Here is an 18191-nt window from a genome sequence, read left to right on the forward strand (position 1 = left end):
ATTATTGATTAATTTTCATTTAAACAACATAGTTTATTGACATTTGATAAGGTTGAGGAGACACATAATTCTTATACCAACAAGAGTAGTTGCACTTATGAACATGTTTGATGTTGAAATTTTGAGAGGTCATAATGCTAAAAAAATATTTTTCATGTCAAGAGTTAAACATATGTCAATCTCTCTTTTGTGTTTTTTAAGAAACAATTCTCATGAAATTACATTTTGAAATTCCTACAAATAAATCAAAAGGAAAAACGAAAAACTATACCCAACATTAAAATTTATATCCCACTTCATGTCTTTAGTCATAATCAACTTAATGTTTAGGGTTTAGGGTTTAGGGTTTAATGTTGTTTTGTGAATAAGTGTTTCTCAAACTTTCACAAAAATCCTTACTAAAAAAATACACATTACAAAATATGATTTTTTTTACCAAAAATGTTGTTTATAAATAAATTGTGTTATCCCAAAAACACATCTATATATTAATATTGTACTTAATAAGATATCATTTTATAAAATACTAACTAAATCTTATCATACTTATTTTTTATATTGAAAAAAACAATTCCTTCACTAATATTATAGATTATGAATATTATATATAAACGAATAGAATTGATTAAGTATATACGAATAAAAAAATATAAATATGTAAGAAAACAGTTATAAATTGCAATATGTTATTATCTATTATATAATTTATATATTTTTTAAAATGTAAATATATTTATATAAGATATTATTTTATATTAATGTTTATATATATCTTTTGTTTCTTATTGATACACTATCCATTTTGATAATATTCACGAAAAATTGTATTACTTTAGTAAAAATTTCCAAATTTACAAAACTTAATTTACATTTTAACCTAATCACAAATTTTATTAATTTCATATTTTTAATATATGTTATTGTCATAATTGTTAATTTTTAAAAAATCAAATACCACGCCTTACTTTGGCTAAAATTATTTTCTTTATTAAATCACTTCATATTTTATTAATAATAAAATAATATTTTTTTTAATTCTCTTAAAATATATTTTTATACAACACGACATGAAGTAAGGTATCTTGATAACGCGATGTTTTATTTATCATATCATCATTGAACGCTAAGAGACTAAAATAACCTAAAAAAGTAGCAACCAAAACAATAAAATACATATTTAAGTTTTTCTTAAAGTTATTTGAGATAAAATTAATTGATAATGTAAAAATTATAACATACATAAAAATTAACATCATATTTTAAAATATATCACTTTTGTCCTCTATTTTCTATTTTGTTGAATTCATAATTTTGATATTTTTATTTTTAAATAAACACATTTAATATTTCTGTTCTAAAAATTGGAAATGTAGTTGATTTTTTTTGGTGAGAAAAGCAAACTTCTATAAGAAAATATCCCTAAGAACTTGTGTTGTGGGGCAGTAGAATGTGGTTGTCATTGAAAAGAAAGAATGAGGACCAATATAAGAATTTTGTATACAATATAATGCAAATTGTAGACAGCACATTGATTCTTGTATCAGATTTAGTGAACAGACAACAGAATTTTATTTGTTCTATTTTACCTACAAAATTTAGTGAGGAATAAGTTCCTACTTCAGAAAAAAATTTATGGTAGATCACTATGGCATCTACAAATAGAAAGTTAGTTACAGAAGTAGCTTAAGAGCCAGTACTTTCTGAATGCTTTATTTAGACATTGTAGCTAATTAAACACACAAGAACACTCAACAAAATTTCTTTGGTGTTAAGTATTCAACCCTAACAATCGTTTGTGCCTTCTAATGAACTTTTTTACTGACTAATACCTACTTATCCTTTATGTGGGCGTTTTGTATGATTCTGGCTATGGCTCTTTGCCACCTGCAAGGTGGCCAAGGGCAAGGTGGCCAAGGACAAGGGCAAGGTGGCCAAGGACAAGGTGGCCAAGGACAAGGAGGCCAAGGACAAGGGCAAGGTGGCCAAGGACAAGAGCAAGGTGGCCAAAGAGAAGCTCTACCAGATATTGGTGTCAATTGGGGTGAAATATCATCTCATCCTTTGGATCCTCCTATTGTGGTGAATTTGTTGAAAGAGAATGGAATTAGTAGAATAAAGCTTTTTGATGCAGATCCTTGGGTTGTTAGTGCTTTTTCTGGCTCAGACATTGAAGTCATGGTTGGAATTCCTAATGAAATGTTGAAGAAACTATCTAAACATAAAGATAAGGCAGAAGATTGGGTTAAACATAATGTTACCAAACAAGTTAATGGAGGGGTCAACATCAGGTGTGTATATATATATATAATTCCTTCACATAAAACTCTCATTGTTCTTTATTTTCCAAAGTTAATTAGCTTTCATCAATCATTGCAATCTTTACACTTTCATGAAATTTTTGTTTTAGTCCTTACAACAACTACTCATATATATCAACAATGCAGATATGTATCTGTTGGAAATGAACCATTCTTGAAAAGTTACAACAACTCGTTTGTGGGGACAACACTTCCAGCGATGAGAAATATTCAAAGGGCTTTAAGCAAGGCTGGTTTTGGAGACCAAATCAAGGTGACAACAGCTTTAAATGCTGATGTGTATGAGTCTGCTACAGATAAACCCTCAGATGGAAGTTTTCGCAAGGACATTGCAGATCTTATGAAAGATATAGTGACATTTCTTGAGGAAAATAAGTCACCATTTCTTGTTAACATATATCCATTCCTTAGTCTGTATCAGAATGAAGGTTTTCCAAAGGATTATGCATTCTTCGATGGTAATGCAAAAGGAACTGATGACAAAAATACACATTATAGCAACATGTTTGATGCAAATTTAGATACCCTTGTTTGGTCTCTAAAAAAAGTTGGTCACCCTAATGTGACAATCGTTATAGGTGAAGTTGGATGGCCCACAGATGGTGATAAAAGTGCCACTAATGAAAATGCAAAAAGGTTCTACCAAGGGTATCTCAAGAAAATGGCAAACAAGAAAGGTAGTCCACTTCATCCACAAACTGTGGTTACTTATCTGTTTTCTCTCACTGATGAGGATCAAAAAAGTGTTGCACCAGGTGATTTTGAACGACATTGGGGTATTTTTACTTATGATGGGAAACCAAAGTTTTCTGTTGATTTTTCTGGCAAAGGACAAGATCAAATGCCTGTAGCAGCAAAAGGGGTTATTTACCAACAGCAACAATGGTGTGTCCTTAAAAGAAATAGCAGTAAGAAGAATTTGCAACCTTCATTCACTTATGCTTGTCTGCATGGTGATTGCACAAGCTTAGGTGCTGGTCGTTCTTGTGCAAGTTTGGATGAAGCTGGAAATGCTTCATATGCTTTCAATCAGTTCTTTCAAATAAATGATCAAAGTGTTGAGGCATGTGATTTCAATGGATTAGCACAAATTGTAACAGAGGACCCATCTACACCAGCTTGCAACTTTCCCTTAGCAATTTTGAGCACTGGAAACATTCTTAATGCAATGCCACATGTGAGGGGCTTTTTAATTGTATTCACTTTTATTTTCACATTTTTTCTGTAGAAACCTCTTGGCCAGTGGGACTAGTGATCATAGATCTAAATTGCTTAGTTCTTACCGTAATTTTTTATGTATGCATAGTGTTGTCATAATTGAGAAAATGTAGTGAATGTTTGAATAATGTTTGTAGATTGTTTTTATTTTATTCCAATCATAACAAAAATATGGTGCTTAGTATATCATATCTAAATATCAAAGAGTGCATTTGCTTCAACAAATTAAGAGTATAACATAAAGCAAATAAGAAATTTATTAATTGAATAAACATTGCAAATTAAAAAAAAACTTTACCGAATATTTTTTAAGTATTGAAAAAATACCTTCTAACTTATCGGACAGTGACACTTATACAACACTTGTAGGATACATATGAGTGAAATGTATAATTCAAAAAATATATTTTGTTGAGTCATGACAATTCTAGCACCGTTTCAACACAATTTTAAAAATGACAAATACATTAATTTTATAAAAACTCAAATTTATTGTATAATTTTTTATTATAATTTTAAAAATAAGAAACAAATATTTATGAACCAACCATGAAAAATATATTTTTTTCACAAAATAAAATTAAGACATACTTATACATTGTCAAATATAGATTGGTGTCCCCGTATCCTCATTTTCGACATTTTAGAGATTATATATATTTAAATGTCCGTATCAGTGTTTGTGATAAATAACATCTCGACTTAAACTTTACCAAGACTATTTCAAATCTTTCTATAAATTCACAATAATAATTAATTAAATTTGTGCATAAATTAAATTTATGAAAAATACAATAATAAATAAATAAATTTATTTATATGGGTATCCTAAAGATAAATTCATTTATAAAAAATTTCTTATTTACTGTATTTATTTATTTTATTTTAAATTTGTGTATAAGTTAAATTTTATTTGATTTTTTTAATGTTAAGTAAAGTTTGTCAAAATAATAATTGTTTATAATTTGTTTTTTTGTGATTGATAATTTCAGTATGCATAAAAATTGACTCTCTTGAGTTTATAATACAACCTTCATCAAGAAATAACGGATAGTGTAATTAATATGGCAAGATAAAAAAGAAGATAACTTGTATCTGCATATTCCTTTTTCTTCTATCCGTGACTGTTATCTCTTCACTTTCCTTGTATTAGTTTCATCACTCTTCTCACTTTTGCGGTAAACATTTGCTTTTGCTTCACATTATATTGAAACCAACTTCAATGGTTGCGTTTTTTTTTTTGTTTCAAAATTTGATGCTTTCTGTGTTAAATGATATTAATTCAGTTAGATTGTTATTTGATTATTGGTGCAGTTGTTGGGCCTTAATGGGTCACTTTACACTGTCCGTTATGGTTAATGACTCTGCCATTTCATTACCAGGTAGCTAACCCTTTTGCATTTTCCGTGTGTATGTGTGAATTTGAGACATCTGGGTTCATTTTTTTTTAATATTGAGTGATTATTTATATGAAAAATTATAAATGTAAGGTTTATCACTCCTTACTATCTAGGTTAGGGCATTTGTGGAGGTTCAACTTGTGCATGCCAATTACCTGTGATTGGTGTAAGAGGTGATTGTGCTTCTTTCATTTTTTGTTTTAGTTAGGATTGTTGTTCTCTTGGTGTGAATACTGGGAACTCATTGATATCACGATTATAGGATATACAAGTTTATGTGCACACAGGGAGAAATTGTATTTTAGTAATTTTGACTGAGTTGATTTTTGCTGCCGATAATTGGTACAAGGATTTATGATATATTGATTCAAGCAGCACCATAGGAAACACGAGGTTTTCTTAGTTAAGCATATGAAAGTTAGGACTTAGAATTATATCCGGAGAGAAAAATAAATTACAGATTTTACTATATTATTGCTGGTATGGTCAGTGAAAAGGGAATATCAATTTTACATGTGAACTAAACTTGTCAATGGGTAGCATATTTTCCATTTTAGTGAATGATTTAGCGAATGATCTATATTAGGGTGAGAATCTCGTGTTCCTGTGTTATTTTAGCACTCTATTTGTTGCTGGTTTGTGCTATCTGCTTCTCATTTTAGCAGGATATATGGTTTCACAGATACTTGTTCGAAGAGAAAACAGAACTTTCTTGTGCAAAATTCTTTTGCATCAGTTAGCATGGGAGATGAAAAGCCTTTTGACTTCTTACGCACTTTATTTGGTACGCATAAGATCTTCTTCTTTGGTGTTGTTCACATTGAAGAAATTTTGTCAGTGTTGGTGTTCCACTTCAGCAAAATATGATTTTAGTAGGTGTTTTACTGTCTTTTTGTTTAATTTACCAAGTTTTGAAATCTCAACACAACACAAAATATTCACTTCTACATAAGAGATTTAGCAATTAGGCACTTCTACAGAAGGCTGACTAGCACGAAATCCGGAGTTCTTCATATATGATGAACTGAAGAACTGAATTTTCGCTCCTCTTAAATAGTATTTTACTTTCTTAATTAGTTGGTAGATGATACAGTATTATTGATGGGTTTATTGCATTTCAATCTTTCTTTTGCAGAGGGCGTTATTGCAGGAGGTACAGCTGGAGTTGTTGTTGAAACAGCTTTATACCCAATCGACACTATTAAAACACGTTTGCAGGCAGGTTCTTATGACAAATATTAGATTAAAAGTTGTGCTTTGCTGTGTATTGTACTGATTACTGTTTGATGCCTAAATCTTTAATATGATGCCAAGTGTTAAGGCTCTGCATCAATGCCATCTAGGCATGATTCTTGATAGATAGTATTTTATTTTGGAAAGACTCAAGTGTTAAGATGTCCCACGTTGACGTTCCGACATCTCTTATAAGCCCAATTTATTTGTAAGACATTAGCTCATTTTTGTTGCTAGAGATATTTGGACGGAATTTCCACCGCATCTATAGTTTCAATTGTATCGCCTGGTCCAATAAGTATTTGTCTGTGTGAGGTGGAGAGGGGGACTGGAAAGTTCTACATCACCTGAGTACTTATATGAATTTGGCAATTTCATTCCTTCTGGAAATGGGTTCACCCAATCTGTTTATAAATGGTACAAATAGATCAAGCTCGTGTCTGTCAATTACAAGTTTGTGGAGAGGATCTTCATTGTTTATGTATTGTATGGCCTAATCCAACAAATATCTATGGAGGCGGGTAGTTTCCACACATATTTCCTCAATTGTTGGGTGTGATTTATATACTTATTAGTGAACTTCACTTAATGAAAATTGGTTTTGAGATAAAATCTACTATTAGAAAATAAGAAAGCTATAAAATTTTGTCTAGCGTTTAATATGTATAGAATGCTTAGTTAGTTGATTTGCATTATAAGATGCTAAATAACTTTTTCATTATGCTAAATTTCGGTTAAGGATTTTGTTTGTGCTCTTCCACAACATTTTTTTGGTGTACTTTCGTTAATGGCTACTGACTACACAATTATATGCCCCTTTTATGCCTGTTTTTGTCTGTTTATGTATTTATGCTGAGTTGACAGACATTGAATGTGCTGATGATATTTTCTTTCCCTAGGCTGCTCGCGGAGGAGAAAAACTAATATTGAAAGGCCTTTATTCCGGATTGGCAGGGAACCTTGCTGGTGTCTTACCGTGAGAATCTCGGATAGCATGATGTTTCAAACATTTAAGGGTTTTAAATTAATTAGAAATTTTTGAAAACCAATCATTTTTTAAAAAAGTGCAAATTTTTTTGGCATGCTTAATAAATTTATTTCCAGGGTGGTGATTCGTTGAATTTCTGATCAGTGAGCTAACTCAAGAGACTTACATTTTTGTGTGAAGGATCAATATTTAGAAGAAAAAGGAAACATTCAAACATGTGAATTTCTAAATGCTAACTGCAAAATTACACTGTCATTGGTTTCTATATCTCATTTTGCAGATTCAGTGGCAAAAAACATTTGAAAAATAACATAGTAGTACATATGACAACGAAAGTAGATTTGTTTGGCTAGTTTGAGTGAATATTGCATAACCTGAAGAGAGGTGATTTAGGCAGTGTAATTCTTTGGCTGGCATTCAGCACCACCCCTTTTTGTCGGTGGTTCTTGAAGTATGTCTTGAACAGGGAGACTTTGTAGAGAGACATGGAGTCAAATAATTAGAGTATGTTTGGACAAATTTTTCCATAATCACTTATAAATGAGAAAAATAAGAAGAAAAAAATTAAATGAATTCTCCATAAGCTAAAGTTAACTTATGCACAAGTTAAAAATAAAAATTTTAAGAAGCGAGGTGGAGAACTTCTATAAATTAACTTATGGAGAAACTAATTTTAATTTTTCATTCTTATTTTTCTCTTGTAAAAGATCTGTGGAGAAACTCGTCCAAACAGACCGTATGGGATAGTAAAATGTGAGTTCACTCCATTTTCCCAACTTTTTTAAATGAAAAGAGATTTGTAGATCCTTCCAAGACTGGATATTGAGTTTGCAAATCAAGATGTTGTTTTACTATTAAATTAAATAGGCTATAAAACTATGTATAGTATTATTAGCTCGGGTATGCATGTGCTGAAACTGCCTTTAGTGTAATTATTTGTTGTCTGACAATGGACATAGGCAAAGGACAAACCACAGTATTTCGTGTGTGCCTTGTTTACTTATGTATTTTGTTGCATCCTGCTTTCTGCATGTATCCATAAAATGCCAAAGCACTCGATGCTACTTCCACAGCAGATTTTTTGCTAGTTTCTTTTGTGAAAATGTTACGATTGATTGCATCCATGAAAGTAAGACTGTCTTAACCAGGTTCTGGGAGTTTCTTTGATAGAGAAGTTTGGGATCACAACTACATTATTGCTGCCAAGAATTGAGATACCATAAATATAGTAGTGAGCTTGTATATTCACATAAATCATAAATCATAAGAATTTAGCAGAGCTATTTAATAATTCTTTAATTTATTCTCCGAACTCAACAGATTATGAATTTTGATTTACTTAAATCTTGTTTATGGTTGGAAACTGTCATGCAGATTAACAGGTATTGTCATTTATTTGTTGAAATAGCTAGATTTCGGGATCCTTAAAACTCCATGTTGGGGATTTATGTATTCTTAGGTGCCATTGTTTTACTCTACTTTAATAATGTGCTCCCCCAATATAGTTTCTTTTCTAGTTTCCACTTGTGAATTCTTGGAGCTCGTTCGGTATTGTGCAAGATCTTAACCCTATTATGGTATTGGGTTCTTGCATTAGGATGTGCAGCAGACAAGCAATCTTTGCATTTATACCTCTAGTTGGATAAAGTTTGATTGTTATTGTTGATTTGTGGATGTCATATTTTTACATCCTATTTGTTTACATAAATTATGCCTACTTGGCTTTTAATGGAAAATTGTGCAGTAAGAAGACTAAAGTATTCCCAAAACTGAATTAGTTTCTGCTCTGGTTGTACTACTTGGACCCTGTGCATAGCAAAAGCTTTACAACATCAGGCTCCCCCGATCCTTTTTTGTTTCTAGTTCACCTATAAAAAGTAATGTATTGTAAAATTTCTGGACAAATTGTGATCTGAAACAATTCAGTTGGTGCACCCACGAGTATTCTTACTTAACATCATCTATTTTTTTTGCCATGTCCTTATCTAGGAATAAAGTAACTATTTATTTGTTTTTATGCATATTGAAAGCCAAAAAGAGTTTTTTTCCCCTCAAATTTGTTAGTTATTTTCACAAGTTTTTATTTCATGCTTATGAAGGGATGAAATCATGAATAAATCTAGCTTCTTTCCTTCACACCTTTTTGTTGCTTTTAAATGTGCAGGGCATCTGCTTTATTTGTGGGAGTTTATGAACCTATAAAGCAGAAATTGTTGAGGATATTTCCTGAAAATCTGAGTGCTTTTAGTCATTTGGTAAGATACTTCTTATATTAGCATTGATATGTAGATATTGGTGTAAAGGCTCTTTAGGAATTGAAAGTTAGGAAGATAAGTTAGAATTATTACAAGATCTAAACTATCCAATTCAGATCAGAATTAGGTATCAGTTTTTCATCCCCTATATTTTTCTCTTGCTTTCTCTTAAATTATTGCAGAGTTGTTGATATTTCCAAATCAAACTCCCACTTCATATTCTAGCATTGTATGACTCCATATATGAATAGGAGAAAAAAAAGTATCTGTCTTTTCTCCAAATATTCCAAAGGACATACTGAAATTTAAGTAAATTAAAGACCCGTCTGTTACTGCTTTAAAAAATCTGAATTTTGGCCAAATGGTCTTCTGAAGTCTGGCATTTATTTGGCTTGCATTGGAGTTTATGCTTTGTCTATTTTATCATTCTTTTGTTGCTTGGCACCCACTCCTCTTTATGTAAAACTTTATCTATTTTTATGGGGTAAAAATCTCTGTTTTTCAATCTCATTAGACTGCAGGTGCCATAGGGGGCTTGGCTGCTTCATTGATTCGTGTTCCAACAGAGGTAAGTAAATTCTCTTATTTGTAAAAAAGACAATTCCATAGTTGAAAACCATTTCACTGGATAATTTCATATGTTTACATGCTCTTCAGGTTATCAAGCAACGAATGCAAACTGGGCAGTTTACTTCAGCTTCTGGTGCTGTTCGCTTTATTGCTTCTAAGGAACGCTTTAAAGGATTTTATGCTGTATGAAGTTCACCATCTCTTCCTTCCAAACATTTTTGATAAATTATATTCACCAATTTTGCAACCATATGTTAAAATGTTTCCCTAATATTGATCTTTGAAATCACAGGGGTATGGATCTTTTTTGTTGCGAGATTTACCCTTTGATGCTATTCAATTTTGCATCTACGAGCAGATTCGAATAGGTTATATGCTCGCGGTAAATTCCTCAAGTTCTATCTTCATGTGTTTTAGAAGCATCCATTTTGTTTTTTCTATTTTTGTTTCTCTGACACAAATTTCATGTTCTAATTCCTGTTCTCTTGTTATAGTCTTGAGCCAGAAAATATTTCCTTCCAAGACGGTGTTGAGTTTTTCTTTGATGAAATTTTTTGTATTTTATACTCTGATGTACAATGGATTCACTGCTATTATGAGAAGCAGTGTGTTTGTCAAACTTTGCCGGGTAGTTTTGTATGATAGTAAGGGAGGGAGAGAGGATGGAAGGGAAGAGAAGGGAGGGGAAGAGGATGGTTGATTGAGAAGAAAATAGTAGAAAGTTTTAAAAGAAAGTGAGACTGTGCTTTTGCTTTCCGCCCTGATTTATTTGTAAAGAAAAGTGCGAAAGTTATAAATTATAATATATTAATTGTATAAATAAATAATAAAATTTATTATTACGATATAATAACAAAAATTAACTTCAATTTTTTATTTATCCTTTACTTCTCTTTAATTAAATAATCTCTTTTGTTTTCCTTCTTTTCAACTTAGCAATCTTTATTTCTACTCATTTTCAACCTATTTCTCTTCAAACATGTTTGCTCCTATATTTCATTTCGTGATTGATGTAATTATAATAAATAGCAGATTATTAGGATATAAATATTCTCAATGTCAGCTTATTCTTGTTTTCATATGTTTAATTGTTACACTTAAATAAGTGAGAGAAAATAAAAATTTTATTGAGTACAAATCATGACAATTACATTCACACTCTTTTAAAAGAGGAAATAAAAATCAGCTGAAATGAATGTGATTCAAAAGATATTTTTCCTGGTAACTATAGAGATATTAGGATATTTTTATTCCAGTAATCCCTTGTTTGCAGCACTCTCCCTCAAGTTGGTAAATGAATATTGATCCTTCCCAACTTGCCTATCTTAGAATCTGCTAAAGAAGTCCCTTAGTGAAGATGTTTGCTAACTAAAGTCGTATAATGACATGGGTTGGAACCACCAAACTTCTTCAAGATTATCTTTGATGAAGTGTGTATCAATTTCAATATGTTTGGTCATGTAATGTTGTCCTGGATTATGAACAATGCTCATGATTGACTTATTATCACAGTACAATTGCAGAGGGATGTCAACTTTTATTTTAAGGTCATCTAATATGATCTTCATTCCTCCGCACGCACATTGAACAACATACACTGCACAATTTTTGTTTTTTTGGGCTTAATTTAACACTTTGTTCGCAATAAATTAGTATCATAGTTTTATTTCTTTTTACATTTGTTGATTACATTCTTGCAAAAAGATAGGTATCACTTCCAAAATCGAAAAAATTAATGAAAATAACAATTTCAACTTGAGGGGGACACACTCTCAATGAATATGCTGCTCATAGGGAGACATGTTTTGGAGATGCAAGAGGAAAATACACACAAATACACATTTGATGATTCTTTATTCTCTATTAGAAGATGTTCTTTATGTGGTTCTTGAGGAGAAGACTTTGGCAACGTTTTGGCTAAAGCTGGAGAAGCTCTTGATGGAAGAATTCGTCTGTAACAAGTTGTTGAAGACACAAGATTACCTGTGAAAGACTCAATTCAATTTTGATGGAGCTATGACATACTACGTAAAGTAGAGAAGATGAAAATGCAATAATGATTCTACTAGCCTCTCTTCCATCATCATCCTATGAGAGCATAATGAGTTCTTTAAGTATAAGAGAGGATTGCATGACACTTGAAGAGGGTTAAGTCAAACTTCTATACAAGGGGCTACTGTTGAAAACTTTTTAACTATGAAGATTTATACTGATGCAGACTATGTTGGTTCTGTTATTGATAGAAAATCTATATTTGGGTACTTTTTTCTTCTGGTAACCCAGAGAAGCAAAAAGTAGGATAGAGTATCTTGTTTTACTGGAGAAGCTGGACTTTTAGTCTTTGCTTATGGTATGTGTGAAGAAAGACTCTGGACCTTAAAATAAAGGTTGACAGTCTTATGCAATTGTACTATGTGATAACAAGTTAGCCATGAACATTGCCTATAATCTTGACAGAGGTCTTGTGGTTACAACTCAGATCTCTACAGGATTTTAGATAGTGGACATTTCCACTAACGGGCTCCCTTAAGACATTCCAAGATCTTGTAGGTAAGTTGAGAATGATTGATTTTCATTTACCTACTTGAGAGAGAGTGTTGTAAGTATCAGAAGATTATTAGGATAAAAATATCTACACATGTTGATTAGGAGAAATATTCTTAGAATATTCCTATTCATTTCAATATACTTTATTTTCTTATTTTAGAGTTTGGTTATGAGAATGTAATTTATATGGTTATTATCAATAAAATAATTCTTATTTCTTACGTAGTTTAAGTTTTATATTCCTTTTTGTTAGGCACGAAGAAATCTGAATGATCCAGAAAATGCAGTTATTGGTGCTTTTGCAGGTAAATGCATGCCATTATAGGCATATCTTTATATAGGCATTATAGAGTAATATGTGGATATAGGTACATGCTACGTTTCATTTCTAATAGCTTATGAGGGGTTTATGTTCTAGGTTGAGATTTTTTGCACGAGGGATTTAAAAGTTTCTAGTTTTTTATCCTCACTATTGAATTAATCTTGTAAGTTGTATGGTTGTTTAACACAAATAGCCTTTACTGTTTAAAATGTATCTTGTTAATTTTCTTTGCAAGGTGACAAGTTACATTCCTTCCCCCATTTGATGCTTTGGTTATCAGTAAAAAATGAAAGAAGATAGAGGATTAGGGAGAGAACCTGAATCTTTTTTCTTTTGGTTTCCTGATCTACATACATTATGCTTTCATAGCAAAGTATTGTATTGTATCACTTATTCATGATCCCATTGCATGCTATAAAGAACAAGTTAAGATAACAAGTATAAATGATGTTAATATATGTTCGGAATCCCACATGGATTAGGATAAGTTATTTGATGTGGTACACAAGTCTTGAGGTTTTTTCAGTTAATGAACTAGTCTTTTGGGTTGGACCCTCCTCTTGTCTCTTGTGTTGAAGTCATAATATTTAGTATTTTTCATTAAGAGTTTGACAAAAAGGGCTACTTATAGGTTGAATTAAGGTACACACAAAATGCTGATGGCGAGTGAAGCCGTCAATAAATTGAATGTTGTTGTGTGCGTTTTTTGTTAAAGGAGGTGACAATGTTGGTATTTAAGCCTTTCTCACCCGATGGACTGGTATTTTGGATTGGATTCTTCTTTTGTGATTTAACTTCTAACAATGTATGTTATACATGACTTTGTTAAAAAACATTTTGATCTCATTGTTTCCATGCATTTTGCGAACTTTTCTTTTGTATACTAGCCTTTAGGGAATCAAAATGACCACAAACTTGTTTTAATAAACTTCTCCTAAAGTTGTTATAAGAATAAAAAGTGGAAAAAAATCTCCATAACGCGCAAGTTAATAAATTAACTTTTGGAGAAACTAATATGAGAGAGTTTACACAAAAAATATAGAATATATTATACAGACATAAAATACTGATAAAGGAGTCATTTTCATAACTATGATGATTAAAAATTTACAAAATATAGTTTATATCATTTATAGTAAAATATACGCAGTTTATATCATGACTAGTCTTGATTAACTATATCAATGTAAACATCTTTTGGTAGAACTCAAAAGAAGTATTGACTCTACAATATCCTACACTTTATAAGCATTGGTAAATTATTGTGCAATGCTAATTATATCATTGCCTGTATTTGGTTACACAATTTCTAAATTTGGTTCATCAAGAGACCTTTGCCAATTCAAAAAGTCCGACTCCATCATGTGGATATATCTCCACAAGTGTCCCACAATGTTGGCTCTCCTTTTTCATACAATTATATTCTTCATATCTTCTAGACTAAAGTCAAAAGTTGGAATGCACATAAGCCAAAAGAAGGATTATGTACTTTAATTCCTCTCATAGCAGGAGGAAGAATATGATTGCTAAAGAAACCTGAAGCCAACCTGAAGTCACATGCAAGATAAAATTCAAAATCAAATGAAAAAAGATTGATTACTTTTCGGATAGGAATCTGAAAGAATTCTAAAAGTATCTGAAAAGCTCAAGAGACAAAAGAAAAAATTGAAAGTTTGATATCTTTTGAATACGAATTTGGAAGTTTCTAAGGAGTATCAATATCCGACAAGGGTATGCTGACACTGATATTTTTCCATTTTTGAAGTATTACTATACGAAACTTGCACCTTCAAAATTTCTGACAGGGCACCTATAACCTTTCACATGCTTGTATCTAAACATTTGTATCTTGTATTGTTTTCCATTTTTACTGAAAAAAATTTGGGGGAGGGGAAACGGGATTTAAGGGTAATAAGGATTTCGTAAAATATAAATTGCTGTGTTTTGGTTTTTTTCATGTTTGATGTGTTAAGCCTTACTGTAAGTCCAACTAAACCCCTTGTTTGTGTTGGGATGTGACTAACTGCATTGTTTCTTGTAGGTGCACTAACTGGAGCTATAACTACCCCCCTTGATGTTATCAAGACAAGGTTAATGGTTCAAGTAAGCTATGATCCTGTTCCTTTTTTATAATATTTTTTTACAAGATAGCCATCTACATCCACTCACAAATGATACCTTGTGTGTGTGTGCATGAGTAATCTAGAACTAAATCAATGAGAATATTCAGTGTGATTTATCAAGCCATTCACAAGTTCCTATTTTCTTCCTCAAGGGATCTGCAAACCAGTATAAAGGAATTGTTGACTGTGTTCAAACCATTATTAAGGAAGAAGGACCTAGTGCCTTTTTGAAGGTAAGGATTTTGTGATTTTTCATCCATACATTGTATAACTTGAGTGGTAAAATAGCATGATCCAAACGTAGGGTGCAGCTTCATGGCAAGAAATCTATTTTGGTGCTTAAAAACTATAATTTTATATTTACTGCAGGGTATTGGTCCCAGAGTACTATGGATAGGCATCGGTGGTTCAATATTCTTTGGTGTCCTTGAGAGTACAAAACGTTTTCTTGCTGAGAGGCGTCCTACTGTATCTCAGCACACACACTCAGACAAAAGTAAAGATAAATAGTTTTTTTTCCTACCCTCATGCATTTTTCCAAGAGAAATATTTTCTTAAGATACTGTAGTCTCTCTTTAAGTTTTTTGTTTTCCAATTTTAGACGTTGAGAGAAAAATAGTATTCGATTATTTCCCTTCCTGCTTATAACATTGTTCAATTGCTAAAATGATTTTGTGTTGAATTTTGAGAAGCATGATATTAATAAGAATTGAGATTAGGATTCCTTGATTCTTTGAAGAATTATAATTAAAAAAATGTCCAGTTCTTCTCTCCGGGTATTTCGAATTATTTTATAATCTTCGAGACGTGAAGAGATTGGATATTTTGTTGTAGATTTTTAAGCGAAGCCGGTTGCATTTTTTTTTCGTCAAAGATTCAAGAATACTGTTAGAGTTTATCTTTTGTGCTATGAAGTTTTCTTTATATTTTTACCAATTAAAAATTTCCTTAAAAATAACAATTATATTACTAAAAATAACTTTTAACACAATCGGTGCATTTTAATTAGATTCTGCCAATTATTGCAATCTTTCACTACTCAAGGAAAAAGAACAGACACTCGTTTATTCCCTTTGTAATGTGAGATCAAATATGGTTCTTAAAAATATGTTGACATTAATTTGGTTTGTCAATTATGTAGAGTAGTATTAATTTAATATTTTTATAAATACTTACAAAAAAATATTTCTCGTTAAAAAAATCTAAGAAAAATTGTCAGTTAAACTTAATTGTATATTTTTTCAATAACTATATCTAATTGATAATCACCCTACAATTTAACAACTACAAAAAATGGACAACATAATTTTAATGTGAAATTAAATCGTTAACAATATTCTCATAAGTTGAATGGAAACTATTTCAAAGGAAAGATTAAACTTCATTCACGTAGTTAGAGATGAACATGCGGTTTTATCATAAAAAAATACTGAAATGAGGGAAGAATTGTTGAGTCTGTGATGTCAAACTGTAACGAAATGACATCACTCAGTAACATGTTCTGAATCAAAGCTATTTAGGCAGTCCATAGTTTCTTAATATAGTTCACAATACTTTTATTATTTTCATAATGTATCAACATAATAAAATGTGTAACCAGAAGCACTAGGCGAATCCACCAAGCACAAATATTTTGTTTAAAGAATTGGAGGATGTAAAACATGATAAATGGAATTTTATATTTGATGTACAGGAACTATACATTTTGGAGGCAAAAAAAGAAAGAAATGGAACATTCTATTCTACTAGCCTCAAAAGCGACAAGAAACTACTCTCTCCTCCCTGCAAAAAAAATGGAGAAAACAAAACTAGAATAGTGTTTTACAAGAATGAGCTACAGATACAGTTGGCATAGTATACAAGCATCAAGCATTTAGTCAACCAAAAAATATACATGGCACTTCTATCAACTAACCATCCGATTTCATTTTATCAACACTTCAGGTCTCTCTGCTCCCCATCTTTAATGTTTGCAGCAATAATCCCCAACTGTTTTTGAATCCATCAATGGTTAAAGGTCAAGAACCAACTTGCTATCCATGGTGAACGTCAGATCATTCTGATGATCTGAAGTAGAAAGTTTCACATTAAAGGGAGGTAAGCTCCACCATGACCCTTCCTCAGCACTAGAGGCGCTGCATTGTCAGGGACCTTATCCATTTCTTCTGCGCATGCATCAATGACATCCCCAAATCCAGTTGCCACTGTAGCCAACTGCATCCGCAACTTCAAATCCCTTGTTCGCTTCAATAAGCATCTGAATGATCTTCCTAAATATTTAGCCCATTCTGCAGGCAATCCTCCCCCTGTGAGCCAGACAGAGAAATGGGATTGGTCCCCTCTGGCCGCAACTTCAGCTCTATAGAATCTAGCTAAATCAATCAGCATTGAAGGCTGAAGAAGCAAAACTGCAACAAATTCAGCTACAAACTCCTCCATTACCTCCGGTTTAAGCATCTGGTTCCAGAGTACTAAAGCCCATTCACTTGGCTGGTTCAGGTTATAAGCTTCGGCTACAATCAGGGCTTCTTGAAATCGAGACTGATCAACTAACGCTCGTCTGGCATTGGTTTCTGATCTATAAAGCCATTGGAAATCTGGCATTCGTATTTGAAGGGACAGAAGGGAAGCCTGAGCACAATCTTTACGTGTTTTATTGCCAGCATCGATAGAAGAGTGAACTTGAGCAGCTTCAATGTAGTAGCGCATAGAATCCAGTAAGTCTTCATTTTGGTCCTTGTTGTAGCGGCGGAACCACTGCTCACATGATTGCTCTGCACGTGACTCTAAAAGAGCCGCTGTCTCGTGCTTCATATCAAAATGATTGTAGACCTGTACAGAACACAATTACAATCAATAAATTATCACATTTTAATGTAGTTTCTTTGCTTTAGCTTGAAAGAAATTAAACTTCATTTATTTGGAGAAATGAAAAGAAAAATTTTCTGAGCAGGCAAAATAGAACAATTTGTGCACTTTTAAAGTCGTTGCTTGAAGAAGTTATTAACATATCAGATAATATGTAGTGCCATACTATTGACATAACATATTATGTAGTGGGTGAACAGGACACTATTTCAATAATCCCCGAGTCATTTAAAAATAAAATGTGACTGAATGGGTCAAAATGAAGCATACACTTGGACTAAATTATAATTGAACGGTACTGACTAACTCAATATATTTACATAAATAAATTGTATGTTAGCAGCATACA

The 18191-nt window shown here is 31.8% G+C and overlaps 3 protein-coding genes across 6 annotated transcripts in view; 2 read left to right on the forward strand and 1 right to left on the reverse strand.

Moving 5' to 3' along the window:
* The first annotated feature begins 1703 nt into the window (after positions 1 to 1703).
* On the forward strand, positions 1704 to 3713 carry LOC137809797 (glucan endo-1,3-beta-glucosidase 6-like). The gene is made up of 2 exons (XM_068610874.1): positions 1704 to 2288; positions 2445 to 3713. The coding sequence occupies exons 1-2, from the start codon at positions 1843 to 1845 to the stop codon at positions 3544 to 3546; spliced, it is 1548 nt and encodes a 515-aa protein (XP_068466975.1). The 5' UTR covers positions 1704 to 1842; the 3' UTR covers positions 3547 to 3713.
* An 863-nt stretch (positions 3714 to 4576) lies between these two features.
* On the forward strand, positions 4577 to 15698 carry LOC137812427 (S-adenosylmethionine carrier 1, chloroplastic/mitochondrial). Of its 2 annotated transcripts, XM_068614394.1 has the most exons (14): positions 4643 to 4714; positions 4851 to 4918; positions 5050 to 5109; positions 5619 to 5720; positions 6072 to 6154; positions 7069 to 7145; positions 9322 to 9412; positions 9927 to 9980; positions 10070 to 10165; positions 10275 to 10364; positions 12783 to 12834; positions 14893 to 14954; positions 15127 to 15207; positions 15344 to 15698. In XM_068614394.1, the coding sequence occupies exons 4-14, from the start codon at positions 5678 to 5680 to the stop codon at positions 15482 to 15484; spliced, it is 870 nt and encodes a 289-aa protein (XP_068470495.1). In that variant the 5' UTR covers positions 4643 to 4714; positions 4851 to 4918; positions 5050 to 5109; positions 5619 to 5677; the 3' UTR covers positions 15485 to 15698. The 2 variants fall into 2 exon arrangements, with proteins under 2 accessions (XP_068470494.1, XP_068470495.1); XM_068614393.1 differs by lacking the exon at positions 5050 to 5109 and having other exon boundaries at positions 4577 to 4714.
* A 931-nt stretch (positions 15699 to 16629) lies between these two features.
* Positions 16630 to 18191, reverse strand: part of LOC137812428 (uncharacterized) — a 37186-nt gene continuing 35624 nt past the window's right edge. For all 3 annotated transcript variants that reach the window (XR_011081253.1, XM_068614396.1, XM_068614395.1), the window contains exon 26: positions 16630 to 17806. Coding sequence is in view for 2 of the 3 variants with exons in the window: in XM_068614396.1 (XP_068470497.1) it covers positions 17057 to 17806 (750 nt within the window). In the remaining variant the exon portion in view is untranslated. The remainder of the gene's footprint in view (positions 17807 to 18191) is intronic.

Source organism: Phaseolus vulgaris, chromosome 2, assembly GCF_000499845.2.
Source record: "Phaseolus vulgaris cultivar G19833 chromosome 2, P. vulgaris v2.0, whole genome shotgun sequence".
Lineage (NCBI taxonomy): Eukaryota > Viridiplantae > Streptophyta > Magnoliopsida > Fabales > Fabaceae > Phaseolus > Phaseolus vulgaris.

Excerpts from the sequence above, each read along its gene's own strand:
- LOC137809797 (XM_068610874.1), top strand. The coding sequence starts at position 1,843 with ATGTGGGCGTTTTGTATGATTCTGGCTATGGCTCTTTGCCACCTGCAA. Across the intron at positions 2,289-2,444 it reads AATGGAGGGGTCAACATCAG|ATATGTATCTGTTGGAAATG; the intron begins GTGTGTATATAT and ends TCAACAATGCAG.
- LOC137812427 (XM_068614393.1), top strand. The coding sequence starts at position 4,864 with ATGGGTCACTTTACACTGTCCGTTATGGTTAATGACTCTGCCATTTCA. Across the intron at positions 6,155-7,068 it reads CTATTAAAACACGTTTGCAG|GCTGCTCGCGGAGGAGAAAA; the intron begins GCAGGTTCTTAT and ends TTCTTTCCCTAG. Across the intron at positions 12,835-14,892 it reads AGTTATTGGTGCTTTTGCAG|GTGCACTAACTGGAGCTATA; the intron begins GTAAATGCATGC and ends TGTTTCTTGTAG.